At 35.1% G+C, this 16464-nt stretch overlaps 1 protein-coding gene across 1 annotated transcript in view; it reads right to left on the bottom strand.

Annotated features, from left to right (window-relative positions):
* HOMER1 (homer scaffold protein 1) overlaps window positions 1-16464 on the bottom strand; it is a 129350-nt gene that overhangs the window by 55180 nt on the left and 57706 nt on the right. Inside the window, exons 4-5 of the mRNA XM_037000042.2 lie at window positions 15660-15752; window positions 2058-2197 (exon numbers count right to left, since the gene is read on the bottom strand). Of these exons, the coding sequence (XP_036855937.1) occupies window positions 2058-2197; window positions 15660-15752 (233 nt within the window). The remainder of the gene's footprint in view (window positions 1-2057; window positions 2198-15659; window positions 15753-16464) is intronic.

Below are 16464 nucleotides of genomic sequence, written 5' to 3'. Positions count from 1 at the left end.
GACCTAAGACAACTCACCAACCTGTAGGATTTACTCTTCTCATGCCAGCACATACTTTCAAACTTAGAGTTTTATACTGTAATCAGCACACATATGAATATGTACTAAAACCAACCTTCTACTCTTAATGTGAGTTTTACTCTGATGTTTAATATTTGGTTTAATTATATTTGGTTTAACTATATTTCATTTTTCAGAATGTCATGAATAACCTAAACTGATTTCAAACTACCACAGTTGGAAAATCCTGGATTATACCATTACTGAAGTCTCTTCTAACTCTGATATTTTGTGGTTCTAACATTAACTATAAAATAATATTCCATCTCAAGAAATCAAAACAAGTTCAGAGTATAACAGACTTCTAAAATTCTATAGCTAAGATATTTCTAAAATAATAAGAAAATTATAAGATCATGTAAGTAGCACAATTAAAGTTTAAAATGACCTGTTAAGTCTTATTTTCAGAACTCAAATTATCTCCATGGCAAATTTACAGATTCCAGGGGTCAAAGAACCTACCTCATCAAATCAAAGTAAATAACTCCCAGGGACAGAGAAAATAAATAGAAGATGATCAATCCCAGTTAGTAACTCCAAATACTAAGAATTAGCAAAACAATAAACACTCAAAAATTTTTAGGTGCATAAAGTAAACTAGAAATAGCTTTTCTAATATTAAATACAAAAGTTCTTATTTCTAAATGCCAAAGTATTCATCTCATATGGCTCATTTAAGTGTTAGCCAAAGAAATTAAATTTATAATTATGTTCAGTACAGTTGTCTTTTTATTAAATGGATATGTTAAATACAATTTAATAGGAAGGAAATTTATTCATCTCTCAATAAATATAAAGTACTTTTTAAAACTACATACTACTCACATTGCTCTTTAATTGTAATTGCATATTTTAAAAACCTGTATGTTTCACAAATCAATGTGAATATATAGTCTTTAGACAAACTAAATATTTTCATGTAGTCAGTCATTTTTATAAAGAGAATATGCTTATACTGCAATAGTTAAAGCATGATTTCCATGACAATTCAAAAATATGCCTACTGTTTTATAAAAAATATTAGCACTTTTAGGAACAAATTAGAATAGCCTCACAGTTTTCCCCCTATTCATTCCTGAAAAGTCCATAACTAATTTCTTAGTCTAATATGTTTAATCCTAGGCCTCTACTATCCAATAAATTCAATCAAAATTAAAATTCTCATGAAAGAGTTTGGAATATCTCACTTCACAATTCTGAATATGCTAAAGAATTTGATTTTTTTTAATTGGTTCCCAAAAAGATGTGTGATAAAGGAAAACTATTTTCTTAATTTTAAGTAAAGCTACCTAGTCAAAAGTTTTCAAAGAAGGATAAAAATAATTTTAAGGCAGTGACTGATATGTATTTGTTTACATTCATAATACTAGTTTCACAGACCTTCTTATATCCTAAAAATAACAGTGTGATCAGTTACTCAGTTACTGTAACTGGTTTGTATCATGCTTAGGATAAATTGGATCTTCTTCAAGTATCAGAGCAGGTAGGGATTTATCTCCTGTTAGTTGATGTTCAAAAATAAATCTGCCATTACTAGGGTCATGCTTGAAGTTACCCAGTAACTGTTTCCTTTTGTAATCACCTCTAAGGCTAAAAAAGCTTAATTTCAGAGTAGGAAGTATATTAAAATATATTTATAACCCTCAAGAACACACATGAAAATGCAAACAAGGTTAACAAAAGGGGCTTTTTTAGTGGCTGTGTTAAAAGAATAGTAAAGATTTACAGTAATACATTTTTTCAACTGAAAAATGATTTGTACTGTAATTAGCTCAGTAGCCCTTTTTCTACATAAAGGAAATGTTTACTCCAGTCCACCTAGACAATTATAAACTACAAATTATTAAAAACCTTTCTGAGGTTAACAGAAACAATTTTTTAAAAGTCTGACCTGGAATTTTCACTCAGGTTGTAACTTAGCAAGATTTATCTGAAATCAAACAAGTTTCCATATTTTTACATCTTACTTAATCATGATGGTTGAATTAAATCTGTACCTATGTGAAAATGGCAATGCATTCTGAGTTGGTTCAGTCCTTGGCTCTGAGTTCTGGGTCACATCTGGTGTTCTTTCATCGTCTGTTCCGTTTATACTTTCTGGTGTTAAAGGAGATTGAAGATCCCCACCTGCTGATTCCTTAAAAAAGGAGAAGAGGGGTGTAGGGGATAAAAAAGTGTTATACTTTTGTTAAAATCCACAAGATCGCCTTAAAGTTAAAACTGACTAATGTATATGAACCATACATCAATTGAAATTTGAGTCAAAGACTCACAAAATGAAATTTTAAGGAAAAACAATTTTAAAGCAAAACAACTCATAAGAAAACTACCTGAAACAATACAATTTGGAAATGTAAATGTAACACAACTTAGAAAAACAGTTTCAAAGAATTAAAAAACTTTTGGGTGTGTAAAATGCAACTAATCAGTTAGAATAAAAGATATTCAAAGAATTACTTAAAAAGAAAAAGAAAAGGGCACAAAAATGGAAGATGTGATTTTACTTAAGATGGTACAAAGGCAATGGGGAGAACTGAAATCTGCAACAAGGTTCCATTTTTCTACATGCCCTACTTTTCAAATCCTAGAGTTATTTAGAAGAACAACCAGAAATATCTCTGTAACATATATAATGCTATTAGTGTATTTCAGCTCTTCTTGCCTACTGCTCATAATGGAATTATTTTTCTTCACAAAATTTCCTGTCTTCTACTTTTAACTAAGATTTGTCTATTAAGGTAAATTTCATTTATCCTTCTGGAAAATACATAGAACTTAAAGTGAAGTTCAAACTGATTTTTATTCTTGCAACTGCCACCATCAGATTATATAAATTTGAAATTAGAAATCAGAATGAGGAGTCAGTTGATAAACCTGTTAACCAGGGGCAGTCCTAGTGCCAGATTGTTAGAGAGCAGTGTTGTGGACTCTGAGTGATCTCTGGGCAATAAAACTTCAAAACTGAAATAATAGGCTAGGGTAGAGAAGAAAACACAAAGAGTGTCCAACAGGGGAATGGTTAGGTATGGTCATAATCTGTCAACTTGAAAGAATATAAGATTTCTTCAAATAAAAACAAGAATATATATATAATATAGGAAAATGCTTATAAATAGAAAAAAAAATGAGGCCCTAGGAGATATCTAGATTATGATAACTTATATATACTACATAAAAAAATACTATGCATGAGGAAGTACTAGGAAGGAATATGAAAAATATGAATGTGAGACTAGTTTGGGGGCTACTAGTTTTATATTGCTGTATGTATTTTATTTCATATTTAAGTATTTTGATTTATAATACTATAAATTACACATGCTATCAAATATCAAAGGGCTTTCTTGATCCTACATTATCACTTATTTTTCAATTTTTAATGGACCACTATTTTGACATTTCATTCTTTTAAAATTTTTCCTCTAAATCTTCATTTCTATGAATAGTTGATGCATGAATAAAGTGTATAGTATAATGTGACAACATAAATCTGTTTTACAACAAAGTCAAATCCTACTAAGTGAATAAACTGACTACTTCTAGATCAATTATGGACTATATCAATTAGCCAGAAAAACTTCAAGCAGCTAGTAAGAAACCATGAGTTTATCATCTTTGATTTCAATTAATAAGGACTATTTTTCTATAAGAAAGGCCAAACCAAAATAAAATAATCAAGGCTGACTGTCCAATCAAGCTAAATAGTAAGTTGGCCAAGAACCGATTCAGTGGAAATGGTAACAGAAACAAATAACCTTGTTAACTGGAAAAGACATCACCTTCATTAGCAACTGAGATTCACTTATGGATTTGCTAGAGTTGGTTGATAAGAGTATGAGGGACAAAAGTAGTCTAGGCTTAAAAGAAAGAGAGGAAGAGTAGTAGTTGATTTCTGGTTCTTACCACATTCTGGGAAAAATTAGGAGACTTTTGAGGCATGGGGCTTGAGAAGGCTAGGAATGTTGATGCTACTGAAGTAGAAAGACTGTTCTCAGAAGCAAGCAAAGGAGAGAAGGAAGGAGAGGAAGAAAGGGATAAAGGTCGCAACAATTTCATCTCAACACAGCAAACTTTTTTTCAGAAAACTTGAGTATTAGGTATATTTAACAAAGGCATATTAAATTTGGTTACCCTAGAAATTATATCTAAAATGAAAACAAAAAGCCTAGAGCGTGGTTTTTTACGAGTAGGTTTTAAGAAAAATAGCATTAGTAATTGCTCATGAGAATAAAAGAGTCCCAACAGCATGTAAGGACATAAAAAGAAAATGAAACTCCTTTGCTCTTCAACTATACCACAAGTAGCCAAAAGTATTCAGTGAAATCTTCAAGAAATTTCATATATGCTAAAAATAGCATTGTGAAACTTGTTTATTTAACATACTCCAAATATGGAGTTTTTTTAATATAAATTTTATGTAATTTCCTAAACATTCAACTTTAGTCATTCCTTAAAAAAATAAATAAAACTAAAAAAATTTAAAAACCTCCCTTATACTAAATAAACACTTTATATCTTTAAGTCAAACTTTAAAATAATAAACTTGGAGGCATATTTATTAGATTATAAGTTTTTGAAAAAGGAGGAATATTTCTCTCTAGACAGAGATTCCTAAGCTAATATGGCTAGCCATTTCTATAGTAAATGTTTACGGGAAAAAATTTTCCAATAATATCTTCTTTATGTATGTGTATGTATGTATATATACCAAAGTTGACAAGTAAAAAATGTTAAAACATAAATGAAAACTAAGATTTAATGAACTTCTATCACCTTTATATCCTTATTTTGAGAAAATAAAACCACTAACATCTCACTTTGTTTCTGGGAAACCTCCTACACCAAAACAAATAATCTAAAAAAGAAAAATGACAATCAAATTGAAGGAAAAAAAACTTGTGTATATTAAAATCCGAGAGTGGTCCAATGAAGCCAAAACTAAGAGATACGACCACATTATACAAAAGGAGCCTAAGTACAGATATAAGATTCAGGAAGTGCCTAAGAATTCTCTCGCCCCATTCATTTATGAAGTGGAAAGAAAAGAAAATTCAAAATATTCTGAATCCCATTAAAATAGAGAAGGGAAATGGGACTAGGGTCATGCCACTGTAAAATCTACTTAGCCTTTTCTCTCTCACTTACCAACTTAACATTTCCCTTTATGGCCCCGGAAGATGACTGGTTAGCCAGAGACGGGTAAGATTCCTCAAGGGAGGAACAACCTAAGACAGGCACAGTCGCAGGGGGGCCATCAGGTGAGAAAATGGGGATCAACAGAGGTGAGGCTTAGAACCTCCCCCCCGCTATTCTGAGAGAAATCTTCTGCATACGTGGATGTTTTATTGCCCTTGTCTAGCTTGGATTAACACATAGTCTACAGGCACACACCTGATCATCTACATTTGCTCTCTTACAACACTAAACTGTGTTTTCTACCTTTATCTTGTATCTACCTACCACTTCAGCATTTTATTAAAAATAATAATAATAAAGAGAGAAAGGTGGTATCCACATATAAATCAAGTATAAAAATCAAATGAATATTCATATTTGAACTGACTGTTTATAGTTCAGAATACATGATCAAAACCAAAAGCTTCTGTGATGACTGCCCTTGTAATGTTCACCATGTAACTTATTCACTATGTAAGAATTTGTTCTCCATGTAAGAACTTGTTCGTTATGCTTCAGAAGATTGGAGACTGACGACAATTAGGCTTAGGGTGGATTAATGATTGTGCATTGAGCATTGACCCCCCATACAGAATTTTATTGTGGTTAACAACCATTTGATCAAAAAAAAAAGTACACACTTCCAATTGTAAAATAATAAGTAACCGGGATATAATGTATAGGATAAGGAATATAGTCAAAATATTGTAACAACTTGGTATGGTGATAGCTGGTACCTAGAATTATCATGTATATAAATGTTGAATCACTGTGTTGTACACCTGAAACTAATGTAATACTGTGTGTCAACTACCCTTCAATAAAAAATACTTACCTAAAAAAAAAAAAATCTACTTAGCCTTTGAAAAAGGCCCAGCTTATTCTTAACTTAACCTTTACTGATGTTCTCCCCTGTTCTCCAGTCACCAGGATGCAAGACAGACCTCCAGGGTATAAATGTACTCACCCAAGATCCAGATCAACAGTCCCCTAAATAAGCCTATTCTTAAGACAAAATTTCCACGTGTATACATCATGTCTTACAGCAGTCCCTACCCAAAAGGCCCTACAAAACCCCAAACCCTAAACCCTTAAGCACACCTCCTCTCTCAGGTTGTCAACACTCCTAAGTGTGTAATGTCTAAATAAAACCTGCTTGATGTCTCCTCTTTGAGGCTGTCCACAACACTCCACAACTCCACTTCAAGTGCATACTTTGCTTTAAATCAAATTTTCTTGCTGCTTAAGTCTATTGTGCTTTGTCTCTGAATGCTTTTTCCCAACAAAGACAAGAACTAGCTGACATCCACCACCAGTGATAAGTGTCTTTGTCACTTTGCTATTTCATCCAACCTTCTAGTCTTTAGCTTAAGTCTTTTCTCTCTCATTTTATTTCTGACAAGTAGGAAGTGGCTACAGGAACCTCTGAGTAGGGAGGGGCTTGCACATTCCCATTGCCTGGGTGACCAAGGCAGAACTACAGCCTTTTGATCACTTTCTTTAGTAGTCTGCCCAAAAGTTTCCTTTCTTTGGCTTTGGGAATTTCTAAGAACATAAATTCACTCCATCCAGTGCTCTGAGGCTCTCCCAGTTCTGGGGTGGTAAAGATGTAGTTCCCACATGTAGAGAAAATGGAAACTTTATGATCAGGATTCTCACCTGGCTTTAACATTGCCCACTGTATACACCTGCTTGCATACCTATGGATGGGCAGCAGAATGTTTACTGGCTGATAGAGCCACCTGAAGCAAACTGGTAGTCATGGAAGTACCAGCCCAAGGAAGGGGTAGAGAGGAAACACACAAGCACCTGGACATAATTGGTCAGGAGTCCTCCAGTCACTATAGAGACCCACCCACAAAGTTCCTCCTGGTGCCAAGAGTGGAGAAGTGACTGGAGAGAGGAAGCAGGAGGGAGAAGCTGCCCAGCCCCATTGCTAGGAAGGGAGAAGAGAGCCTTGTGCTGGGGAGTAGGAGCCAGAAGAGCCTGAGACAGAGACTATATTTGCCTCTTGTATGTATGTGGGTGACCGCCTTGAGAATAAATTTGGTATGAGCCCCTTGTAACCCCCAACTTCCTGTTGTCTTGACATTTGGTCTTACCAAATTCATAGTGAACTTGCCTGGAGTAGGGAATCCCCTCCTCCCAGAGCAACACCACACAATGCAGATCAAGTGGACCCTGGATGCCAGGTGATCCCAGATTTAGGAGTTGGCAAGGGATTTATCCTACATCAAACAGGAGTTTAATGAGCTTTCCTTTTCTCTCTCCATTTTTCCTTGTTCTTCCTTGCTTTCTGCTGACTGTATGGCTGCACAAATAAAAAAGCCACTTTTCCTGGCACTATACAATGCTGGCACTCTCTACTACTTTTGCTTTAATGGATTCCTTTCTTACCTGCACTCATTTGATCTATTCAGGAGTCCTTTCCTGATCCAGGACAAGAGCCTCCCTTCCCTGTCTGGGTTGAGGTTTCACCTAGTGCTTAGGGAGAGATCTCCCCAGATGGGGATGCCTGGCAGCAGTATGAAGAAGAAAGGCACTTTGGCCCTGACTCCAGGCCTTCAGGGTGGTAGTATCTGACTCCTCCCAAGGGGAGGGTCGGGTGGGAGGGATGTGTCAGCACTGCCCTTCCCCACTAGAACAAATACCAACATCTTCCATTTAATTCTAGTAAAGCCTAGAATTAAAATTTGCTGGCTTTACCCTTTTTGGCTTAAGTGAAACAGGGTCCATTTCTTTATCATTTAGTAAACACTCAAGGAAGACTCATTCTAGTTCAGTCATTTATAGTTAAATGAAGACACCACCACTCTTTTCTGAGCAGAAGCTCTCACAGGAAACCCTGGGGAAGGACCTAATGATGGTGAGTTTCCCTGGCTACAGAAATGGGGAAAAAATGCTAGGAAAGAGTTATGGAGGAAGTGCAAAGGACACATAATGGAAGATGAGGTTGAGACCAAATGTCTACTGTCATAAATCATTCTCCATGCCCAGTCACCACCCAAAGCCACCATCTCTGAAATCTCGTTTTCTGACAGCCACATTAGTTCTTTGTAATACAACTCTCTGGATTAACTCATGCTCTTCCTTCCCTATGTAATGTATACTGTACATCACATGGCTCAGGGTTAGTGGGTTAATTTACTTTCTTCATATTTTTTGTACCTACCAGCTGCATTAAATGCTTGCCAAGAAATCAAGTGTATTTGTCCCAAACATGTTATGCCAAATACATTTATATAATTATGTAGCTGTTTTAAATATTATATAAACTAATGAAATTTGAATGTAGAACTAGTTTGGTTATTTTAATGAAAACCAAACTAAATGCTCTGAAACAACAAAAAGGTAAATGGCTAAAAAAAATCTACAACTGAATAAGGTATCCTAATAACATACATAATATGCTACCATAAAGTGACATAAAAATCTACTGATACCACACACTGCTTTCTTTGCAAGGCCAAGGGTTATTTAGCTCTGTGTAAAGGAAAAAAAAAACAAAACAGGAAATTTCAGATAATAATCAGTATGATTTATGTAAGAAAGAAAACATGGAATTCTAATCAATAGATACATATTCAAAGAAAAGACTTAAGCTTTAAATAAAAGTATTGGTGAATAAATAAAGCATAGTATTATTAAATTTCAATTTATAAATTTAAAAGAACCATTAACTGACTTTTTTGATTAACTCAACTCCTGGTTTTGATTCCACCAGGTAAGAGGGCTTATGCTGCACCATCTCCTATCCTCCCAACCTGCCCTTCAACCTCATCCAGATTTACAATCTCTTGGTCCTCTATTATACCACTTTGTCAGATCCAACCTGTGTTTAATTCCCTCCACATTCAGTCTATACCAGAAAGCCAATCACCTTAATTATATTCTCACTAGCATCATTCCAATTTTCAAGCTTCCTTTATCTTCCACACATCCTATCTTGCAATTTCCAATTTCATACCAACTGAACCATCATTCCTTGTTTTTACATGCCCAAGCTACCAAGTACCATTGAGAAAATAACACTAAATATGCTAACTAGTGTCAGGAAGATAATTTTGAGTTCTGACTTGAATTATGTTCAAGTCCCAAGTAATCTTTAATTTTACTCGCCCCCACTTGGCTCTCCTTTCCTACTTTACCTAACAGATGTTCCATATCTCTGCTCAAGCCCTCTCTCTTCAGTGAGGGACATCTAACTGCTCCTTCACAGAAAAAAATTGAAATAAAATGGCATAGACTTCCTCAATCTTCTGTGTTGCAATTCATTTTTACCCCTCCCTCCTGTTCTCAGATGAAGAAGTAGTTAATCTGTTTCCATCCTCCCAGTCACATTATCTTTTTGGGCCCTATGCTCCATCAATAATCCCTACCTTCTCTTCTCTTACTCCTTCACCGACTCCTTCTGTATATTTAAAAACATTCACGACACTCCCACACAGACATTTTAGAAAAAAAAATTCTTGGCTGTACATTCTCCTGAGGTTATCAATACTAACTCTTATTTTCCTCATATAGGAAAACAAACATTTGTTACCTTATTCTCGCTACCAAACATCTTGGTCTCAGGAATAGCCCAAAGTCACTAAATTCTACCTTCTTTCATTCTAGAAACTATTTCACATTGTCTTTCTGTGATATAATGAGTTATAAGAAATACATACTTGGTCATTCAGATGACCAAATATACATTTTTCAGGTATATTTGGTATTCATCCATAGTTTCTGAAAACACTTCAGAGTCTTAAAGGTGAAACTGGTGTCTTATCATGTTAACGGAGACTTGTGAACCCCACCGAAGGGCTGGAGCTGGAGGCTGAATCAGCCAATGGCCAATGATTTAGTTAAACATGACTATGAAATGAAGCCCTCCCAAAAACCCGAGAAGAGCATTATTTCCCATTTGCATCATGCTTCTCTGTTGGACAGAACTTCCATGCTTGGAGAACCAGACCGCTTCTACGTGCCACAGAGTCAGGTCTCAAGTTCCACAAAGACAGAAGCTCCTTTATTTGGGACCCTGCCCTATAGCTCTCTTCATCTGGCTGTTAACTTGTATCCTTTACAGTATCCTTAATTAAACATAAGTGTTTATCTTAGTTCTGTGAGCTGCTCCTGAAAATCAAATCTAAGAGGGAGGTTATTGCAATCTCCTATCTGTAGCCAGTTAGTCAGAAGTATGGGCAACAGCCTGGGATTTGGGACAAGACATCTGCAGTGTGTGTGCTGGGGAGTGGTAGAGGGCAGTCTTGTAGGATGGGGCCCTTATCCTGGGGACTCTGGTGCTGTCTCCAGGCAGATAGCATCAGAATTGAGTTCTTGGATACCACGCTGTTGTTCAAGAATTGCTTGGTGTTATGTGTGAGACCATCCCTCTCTCACACACACAAACACAATGGAATCAGGTCTGGGAACCTAAAAGGAATTGGTGTGGAACACATCTTCCTTCACCAACAGTCCAGTGAACTTTTAATTTGTTAGTTGAAAGCTCTCTTAAGTACCATCCTATTCAACTCTAGCTCTGACCCTGCCAAATCTTTGCCTCCAATTTAAAATGCTCTTCTCTTGACTTCTGTGCTAAGATTCTGTCGTTCATTTCCTGTCTCTCCACAGTGCCTTTCTCTTTATCTCCCTCAAGTTCCTTAACTGACATTCTTTAATGACAATTTTGACCCTTATCTCTCCTCCTCTTCCATTCTATTTCTTTAGGGATGATATCATTCTTACCTACTGCTTTAATTGCTACTCATTCGTTAATGATTCTTGAGACTTAGCTCCAATTCAAAATTTCTAACTATCCACAGGACAAATCCACCTGGATATCCCATTAGGATAAAATTCAGTATCTGAAGTGAAAATCCTCTTCATAAATTCATGCTACAAACCAAGAACATAAGTTTCAAAAACATCTACCTCTCCCTCCCGTTCCTTCAGTTCCTTCAAGTTCAATAAATTTCACCATTATGTCTACGTCTTCCTCTCTGCTCTCACTGCCAACCTCTAGGAGGTAAACTTAATAGAGAAATGGATAAATACTCCATTGAGACAAGTAACAAGATTAGAGATACTTAAATCCACTATCCTTGCTTTGGATAAGAAAATTATATCCAGAGAATTCTACTGAACATTTCCTGAGGTTGTAAAAGTTGTTTCGTGGTATCTGGTCCAGTAAAACCATATTTGTTATGATAGTAAAAGTGTCATTAATTTATAGGCATTCACTAATTCTAATGGTATATTTATGGGCTAGATACATAAATAATATAGTTTAGGGTAGTAACACTTACCTAATTTAGTGTTCAAAAAAATCCATTTATAGAAGTGACACCCTTGTTAAAGAAAATCTAAACATTTGATATTTATTGCACTTGAAATGTCCTAAAAGGTCATATAGTTCAAACCTCTGACCTTTTGGATTCAAGACTACTACCTAGGCAGCTCAACTGACTTTCATAGGATCAAATAGCTAGTCATAGAGGTCCTAATAATCAGTTACAATAAACTTATGCTTCATTTAGGTAAATACAACTTGTGATTAAAGTGAACATTTAAAAAATTATGGCATTTATAACAAAATTAAGAAAAACTTTTCCTTCTTTGCCTACACACTTACACATGTATATATTCCACTTTTCCTATAAAGTGAGTTCTAAAAAATCTCGAGGAAAAAGCTAGACATATTTAAATACAAATCAAGAGAGCTACTACAATATAGTCAATGCTATACAACCTGACAATTTACATGGAAAAAAAGGCCACAATTTTTGTTTGGTTGCAAATAACTGATGGAGTAAATACTTTACTCAATTTAGAGTCTTAGTCAACTGATGGCTAAAAAGTTATTTTTCTATGTTTCAATGAAGAAAAATGTATTATATTATTATATTATTTGATTATATAGCCCTTTTTCCTTCAAGGCTCTACATTCTCCTGAGGTATACATGTGTAAGGTACACTTACACATGTATATATTCTACTTCAAGGCATATTTTGAGGAAAGTGCCTAACAAATTAATTGAATTGTGAGCTATATAAGCAATTTAAGATTTAAACCTAATCTTCACTCTCGATTTTATCTCAGACTGACCATTCTTGTGGAAACACGAGAATATAAGATTTCCAATAGAGATAAAGTTCTAAATTAATGTCTATTTAAGAAGGACATGAAAGAAACTAACAACTAATATGGGATTCAATTTATTCCTAAAGAGGTTACCTTGATCAGGACAACATTATCTAACCACACATTTATATCAAGTCTACAACCTTAGATCAGTCTAAAAATGGGAGAAGTGGCTAACTTTGTTCTAAATGCAAGACTTCTTTCATTAAAAGCCTTCAGAGAGGTGGAATGGTTTGTCTGCAGCACTGCTTCTTAAAATGTGGTCTCCAGATCAACTGCATCAGCATTTCCTAGAAACTTGTTAGAGAGGCAAATTCCTGGGCCCTATCCAGACCTACTAAATTAGAAATGCTAGCAATGGGACTCACCAATTTGTGTTTTAACAAGTTTTCTAGGGGATTCTGATGCAGGCTTTATTCAACTAAGACATCTGTATTTTCCTAAACAACTGCTATGTGCCAGATGCTATGTTAAGGTTTTCCAGCATCATCTTCACCATTACAACCACATCACCAACAACAGTTGCTGACATTTATTAAGCATTTACTATATGCTAAGTACTCTGTAATCCTCATTTAAATCTCACAATAATTCTATAAGGGAATATTGTTCTTATTCCCATATTATAGCTTAAAAAAAATAAAGTAACTTGCTAAGTTAAGAAAACTAGTAAGAGTTAGAGTCCAGATTTAAAGCCAGGCTGTAGATCCTATATTACTGCCACTTTTATATGACATTGCCATAATGTCACTGCCATCATCATACATATTACTCCCAACAATCCTATCAGGAAAGTAATATAATATTCGTGTTAACAAATGTATAAACAGACTTGGGTTAAACAACTTTCCCAAGATCACACAGTGGCAGAAAAAAGGATTTATGTCTAAGTTTGTCTGACTTGAAAACCCACACTCTTAATAACCAATCTGTTATCCCTCCTCAAATAAAAACAAAAGCTATGACCAGCAGAGTGTCTACTATTATTGATTATTCCATTTGGCCCCCTGACCCCCTTTGCTGAATTCCTGGGTAATATTCTATTCTTCAGCAGAGTGTGAATTTATCAGATTGAATTAAACCAGTGAGAAACAAGCTCTGCTCTCTAGCTGGGTAGGATTCAAACCAGAACAGAAACATTAATGACACCTGTAAGGGACTGTCATAAAAAGGGGAAGGGGAGGGAAGAGGAATGATATATATGGATATATATGTATACACACACACATATATATATATTTTAGTGTTTCTCTGGCTTCTGTACATTAAATTAACAACCAGACATCAATGTTTTGAGAAGATTAATTAAGTTCGGTATATTTTGGCTCTCAAATACTGATGAACTTAGGATACTTCTTTATTCCTTGTATTTTACAACATTTTCCAAACAAAAATATCTTAGAAATATTCCTTTGAAGAAAGTAAATGCTGAGACATTCCTTCCACCAAAGAGGAGCAGGTATCTTAGCAGCAACTTGTTCTTGGCCAATTAAAATCAAGTTATGATTAGAGAAACAGGAACTAAGTATAATGGTAAAGTGCAATCCATTACAATTTCATTGGAGAACTTTGAATATTCTCTTTCTGAATGTACTGTAGCATCCTCTTGTAACACTAGTATTATTTACCTGAGGAACTCGAGTTCCTAACATGTATTGGTACTGAATGTTAAATAGGCTTAGGCTTAAAAGTATCACTTGCTATACTATCACAGCACTTGGGGGAGAGAGATTTAAGGGAAATTTCAAAATGATCATTCACATCATTCCAGGTCACTGTAAGCGCAGGAGAGGCATAAAGAAGCTTTGGGTTCAACCCAAAATACACCTTTAGTCTACGAGGAAATATGTACTTAAGCATACTTAACAGAGCTCTACTATCCTGTAAAAAAAAATAAAATTTCTTAAACCAGTAGGTGTAAGTACCCAAAAAGAATTGGGTACCAGAGGTGGGGAGGAAGGTAAAAAGCAAACTTTCTCAAATGTTCCAATCATTTGGCTAGTCACTACATTCCAAGGTAATTCCTATTAACTTCAAGAAAGTTTTATGTAAATCTGCTATTACGGTCATTATTCCAGAGAAACATTTATAAAATCTGATCCTTCCTTTTCATAAAAAGTTCCTAAGTACACTTCAAAAACAATTACTATAAAAAAGATCCCAGCATATATCTAAACTCTACTCTTAACACAGTTGAAATAAAAATTAATTTTAGAAAAACCTGTTATTAAAAAGATGAAAATAATTGGTATTCTATATGAATCACACTACATACATAAACACCTTTGTAAAAGCACTGAAATATAACTACTTAATGAACTTTATTTGGAAATACAATTAATTTCCAACTGAAGAAAGATAATGATGGACAAGTAACAGGTATTAACTCATTTGTTAAAGGAAAGGATACATATATAAAGCCTATAATCTTAGGGTCTTATGATGAGCATTAAAAGTAAGATGACCCAAATGTCAGTCTTAAATCAAGTAAAGCAAACACTGTATTGTCACATTTTTTAATATGTCTGTATATTATGATACCTTAAAAAACCTTTCTGGTTCATACAGATTCTTAGAGGTAGCAAGGGGCTAATGGGAGCATGCCTTTGATACACAAACTAATAACTAATCCAGAGCTTTACCTCCTCACTCTGACCCAGGTCCCTAGGAGGCAATATTCCTCTGCCTTGATTATCCCAAGGCCAGGTACCAGGCAACCAGGGACTACCCCAGTGGTTAATAGCCCATGGAAATTATTCAAACTGGCCAACCCTAAACCACTGACTGTGCCCTACATTTCCATTCCTGCAGAAACCTCAACCCAGGCTCTAAGCTCATCTTCGCCATGCTCCTGTTTTTTGATCCTGACCACCTCGAGGCTTCGGTGTATGCACCCGAAATACTGACCTGTGAACTTCTGACCTGTGCAAATAATAAACTTTTGTTTTCCTGAGACTTCCCTGTCTCTCCTCTTATGGCTACACCTGAGTGACCATCATAAAACAGAGAACACAAACAGCAAGCCAATCAATCGTTTTTAAGTTGGATATACATTAATGAATCTGAGTTTTATTTAATAAACTGACCCCCCTCTCCCCACCCCAGATTCTTGTAGTCTGGCATATAGGAAAAAAAAACTTTCTCCACTAGTACAGATTAATTGAATGGTACATTTCTATATCCACTTTGGAAATCACCTTAATGTTGCCATTATTTTCTCAGATTTAACTCCGGCACAAAGGATACCATCTGAAATGAACAAAACTCAAAACAAGAATGGAAGTTAAATACCCACCTGTGAAGGTGTACTGGTAAGTTCCATCTTTTCTTGTGATTTCTCCTTTGCTAGTCGAGCAGCTTCTTTAAATTCCTGAAACTTTTCTGCAAACTGAATACATAAAGACTACATACGTTAACCAAATAAAAGTAGGTCTCAATGCCCACTTTCATGTTAGAGTTGTTTCATTCTCTGAATAACTGACTCTTACATAAGCAACCTATCCCTCAAATCAATTACAGGTATAATATGAAAATGACAGGAATAGAAACCTAACTCTTGTTTGTACACCATACAGTATTCTGACAAATCTCATTCAAAAACATCATGATATAACTAAGTCAGAATTTGGTTATTAGCTAGCTTACCTTCTTGGTTGTTCAGATACACTTTACTAAGACCAAGGTGGGAGACAGTGTACAGGTTGGGAGCGGAACAGTAAAGATGGGCATACTGTTTATCTTGAAGAAAATTGAATCTCATAAATATCCACTCTGAAATATTATAGCATTGGGAACATGCTTCTAACTTTTACTAGAATATAAACTCTTGTATCATACAAGGCTTTTACTGTCAACAATACAAATAGCAACAGTTACTATTATCACTAACTGACATTACTGAAACTTCATTTCCAAAGATTCTTAAACAGCTGATATACAGCAGCAGAAGGGAATAACCTGACTACACAAAGGTCTTCAAATGGGTAACAAAAAAAAAAAATCACTGTAGATGAAATGTTAATTCTCAGGAACCCATAGTAATCCTGAAAAGTCATGGTCACAAACAGTACCTACTTTTATTTCAGAAGTGTAAGCTAGTC

This window comes from Manis javanica, chromosome 1 (genome assembly GCF_040802235.1).
Source record: "Manis javanica isolate MJ-LG chromosome 1, MJ_LKY, whole genome shotgun sequence".
Classification (NCBI taxonomy): Eukaryota; Metazoa; Chordata; class Mammalia; order Pholidota; family Manidae; genus Manis; species Manis javanica.
The sequence above is the reverse complement of the archived record's forward strand: the minus strand, read 5'-3'. Positions and strand labels throughout refer to the sequence as shown.